This window comes from Octopus bimaculoides, chromosome 22, assembly GCF_046866305.1.
Source record: "Octopus bimaculoides isolate indiv1 chromosome 22, ASM4686630v1, whole genome shotgun sequence".
In the NCBI taxonomy this organism is placed as follows: Eukaryota; Metazoa; Mollusca; class Cephalopoda; order Octopoda; family Octopodidae; genus Octopus; species Octopus bimaculoides.
This window is the reverse complement of record NC_142949.1, coordinates 1,650,742-1,654,995: the sequence shown is the minus strand read 5'-3', so window position 1 is coordinate 1,654,995 and position 4,254 is coordinate 1,650,742. Positions and strand designations below refer to the sequence as shown.

The 4,254-nt window shown below is 36.2% G+C and overlaps 1 protein-coding gene across 2 annotated transcripts in view; it reads right to left on the bottom strand.

Annotated features, from left to right (window-relative positions):
- Positions 1 to 3,662: 3,662 nt before the first annotated feature.
- The window catches only part of LOC128250542 (uncharacterized), a 12,398-nt gene continuing 11,806 nt past the window's right edge, over positions 3,663 to 4,254 (bottom strand). Inside the window, exon 4 of one of the 2 annotated variants that reach the window (XM_052975819.2) lies at positions 3,663 to 3,917. In XM_052975819.2, coding sequence (XP_052831779.1) covers positions 3,791 to 3,917 — 127 coding nt within the window. In that variant the 3' untranslated portion in view covers positions 3,663 to 3,790. The remainder of the gene's footprint in view (positions 3,918 to 4,254) is intronic. The other variant, XR_008266571.2, reaches the window with a different exon arrangement.

The following is a 4,254-nucleotide window of genomic DNA, read 5'->3' as shown; positions in this document are numbered from 1 at the left end:
TATACATGTTATATGTCTGTGTGATGTATGAATCCTCACTTTCTCGCATATACGTGGGTTGTTACGAACAGGAAAAAGCGTCGATTGGCTACGATACAAAATATCTCATGATTAAAAGATGTATTGATCAACATAAACCACATAGATATGGCAAGTGCCGAAGATAATGAAGAACTGACGCTAAAGATGTGGCCTCTCTGATAAACAGATGCCTGAAAGTATCTGTCTTTGAGGGAAGATGTACGATAAAATTATTTATATTGTGCAATTTTAGTCCTGACGATGAAGCAGCACAAAATGATGCCGAGAGCGTAATTACCCATGATATGAAATATTGCTGTTAGATGGTTTCTCTTTTCTCTCTTCACTTGATAGCGCTGATTCGTTTTACCTCCATATCTTCAAACTCCCTCCGAATGTGGCAAAGCGATAAGTAGACGTTGGTAGCAATACTTTTCGCGTTCGATGCGTTTGTTTGGTCTTCTAGCCAGTCGACGTTCATGGTGTAATTGGTGAAATCGATTCCTACAGGATGTCAGATACTCACGCTACATAAGTGAACCAGTTGATGCCCGTATAGTATAGTTTCAATGATCCTGGTGATAGTTGGAATGACTTCTGTGGTCGTAATCCTCTCTTATCATGAGCATGAAAAGATTTTCTGGAGACATTGGATAATAAAGGTCTTAAAAGCCTTTGTATCTCAGTTGCATCTTCTTCACATTTCTCGGTCATTCTGGAGAATAGAAACACAAATTATTCGGCAGATGACAAGAAGCTTGGTATGGAGACCGAAATGGGTACAACATCATAGAGTGTTGTACTTAAGTGTCACTATTTGCTATCTCTGCGAATTTCCCTGGTGATGAGTGCTTCAGGAAATTTAGTTTGACTGTTAGGGAGTGAGAAAAGATTTTACAAATATCAGAATTGTGGATCTTGTAGTAATTGAACTTTTTTGGCGTTTGGCCGGTATTTCCGGCACCTCTTGCATTTGGGGTGAGCTACAAACTTTTCTGTCAATCTCACCTTTGGATGTGTATCCTTCATAACACACATAACACACACCCTGCCCATCTATAAATCGTCAATGAGCAGATAACTTCTCCTTCAGTAGAGATCAGGGATCTGTCCATCACTCAACATCCTTCAATACACGGGGGGGTGTTTATACGATGTACTTATTTCAGTTTCCATCTACCAAATCCATTCACAACGCTTTGGTCGGCCCAAAGTAGAAGACACCTACATGTATATATATATATGTATATGTATACCTACATATATATATATATATATATATATATATATATATATATATATATATATATATATATATATGTATGTATTCTTTTATTCCTTTACTTGTTTCAGTCATTAGACTGCGGCCATGCGTTGGTACCACCTTGGAGAAACTTAGGCGAATGAATTGACTAAATTGAATCTGCTACTTGATCTATCGTTCCATTTTGCCGAACTGTTATTCTTATTTGCACCTACGTAGAAAAATTCCTCACCTTCTGAAACTACTTTACACCTGTAGACCACCTCTTTAATTTTGCAACTTAATTTTAGTGGACATTATTTACGTTTTGCGCAATCGTAATTATTATCACTACCTATTATTCTACTCTATCCGACTTTTATTCTCCTATTTATATTCTCTGGTTTATTTCGCCTATTTTCTCCATTTTAACCAGGGAAGAAAAAATGTGAGAGCATCTATTATAAAATTCAAAAATAATTACTGAGTTAGAAAAGATACACAAGAAATGCTTCATATTTCGATGGGATCGGCCGACTCGATACAGGTTACCAACCTAGTAATATTTATTTATTTTTGCTGCTGTTATTTAGCAGGTGTTGCCTGAGTGATACTATACGGCATTCGAAGGCCGTCTACACTGATCTCAGGCCTCTACTACCTTCATTCTTCTTAGGTAGAGCCTATCAACATCACTGTTTCTATGGAAATTCCCAGTTGTTGTCAGGATTTTTTGGGTTTTGGTATCCAAGGAGTCGATTTCCTCTACAGACCAATCAAGTATCCCAAATGTTGGCACATTTTTACTATCAAACCCACGAGCACGTAGCTGGTATTAACACACGCGCACACACACACACACACACACACATACACACACACACACACACACACACGCACACACACACACACACACACACAAGGGTACCACTGAGTAGTCGTTTGGACTGCTGGAAATAGACGTACTTCCTTCTTTAAATTTCATTTTCCTCAGTTCTCGATACACAAAAAGACAAGATACGTCACGGCTGGAATGCTTCTCATATTAGTTGTCTGTCCACCAGAAAGATGATGTGAATGGCGACGACGACGACGACGATCACAACAAACACAATTTCCAAATATTACAATGTATTCAAGGGAGATAACATAAGTAGTATTCTCTAGTTGCCTCCCTTGGATTATAAATTTTGATCACTTTGCCTATCATTTTAAAATTGCATGAACCTCGGCACCGGATTGGTACTTTATTTTATTTCGGTAAGATATGAGAGAACTGAGGAAAATAAGGCTAAGCATTTTATTAAAGATTCTGCTAGGTCGCTGTTTAGTTCCTTCCTCAAAATGGACTAAAGAGGACAGGAGGAGACGCGTGGGATGGAGAGCCGCTGAAGAGATCATAGAATGTGCAGCGAAAGATTTCGAGACATGGGACATAAAATGAGGAAAATATTAAAGCTGAATTGAAGAAATGTGTGTAACAAATTGGTTTAAAAATTTGTTTTTAATTAAAAATAATAATAAAAAAAGGACAATTTCACGTCTGGAACCTTACAAATTAACTAAATAAACGTAAATGTTATTTCTAACCTAGGAACAAGACATGATATTTTGGTGGTGCAGAATTAATGGATTATGCCACCCCAGTACTTTACTAGTATTTATATTATCGATCCCAATGTCTGAAAGTATGCAGTCTTAGTTCATATTTCTTGTGGTTTATAAATTATATTTGTTTATCTTTTTTCTCTTTTTTTTATTCCTTGTTTCACAATCTGGTTATTAATTCCAGTAATATTACTACTGTAATATTTCTCACCTTAGCTAAGAAAGTTTCATGAGATATCACAGCAAATTTTTTGTTTGCATGGCAGCAATCTGTCAAATAGTATTGAGCTACGAAAATTACAAGAGCGTTAATAAGAGGCTAAATCTACGAATTGAAGCAAAACCTGAATTGCAATAGCGGTATATTTTGTAGGATAGACAGCCTTATCTATTATGACCTTGGGCTTTTCCGACATTTGCAGACGACGTACTGTCTTCCACATTTATGTTTAAATCGTGGATAACGTTTCGTTGCAAAATTGGTTGTCGGTGCAAAATGTTTTGTTGAACATAGACTAACGCCGTTCGTTCTCGCGTCACTATAGAGAAAACAGAAAGAAACGTTGATAAAACGACTTTTAAATTATGGAATCTTAATGAATTTATGTTATTGATTTTTTTTTTTTTTGACAAAGATGATCTGACTATAATCTTTGTGTATATGTATATATAATATACATATATACAACTTTAGTTGAACAAATCGACCCTAGGACACCATGGCCGCACTCGAATGACTGAAACAAGTAAAAGATAAAAGAAAAGACAAAAGATAAATCAACAGTCTTCATTGTGTGTAAGCAATTCTCAACAAGCTATCTTTATTGAATATATACTCATGCATGTGAAAACTCTTGCCTGACCAGCAACAAAATAAATAATCGAAAGGAAAATAAAATACATTGCGGAACGGAATGGTCATCCAATGGGAGCTATTCCGAGGTGTTCATTATAAACTTCATGACAAGGGCAGCTGGGTTTCAAAAGGCCGTTACATCTACATGACAAATTCTCACAGCAAAACAGTTCATTTCCTTTAGCTTCTCTGTAAATACAAAATATATGACCAAAATATTGTATAATCTTCCCTATTGAATAATGTAAGTGATGATAATATGAAACAACGGTATTTCACGTAATGGAAGTCTCGTACGAAATAGTATATGTATATACATATCAGGGCAACGTGGCCAAGCCTAGATACATAGGAGCTTGTGTTATGCCATACGTCTACGACATTATGGGTCTTTATAATGCAATGAACAGAGTTAGAGCATAAGCCAAATTTCACCCGAAACAGCCGTTAAGATAACACTATTACATATACTTTACAGTACATTCCCTGTTCTGTACGCTGCATTTTGCATTCCATGTAAATATAC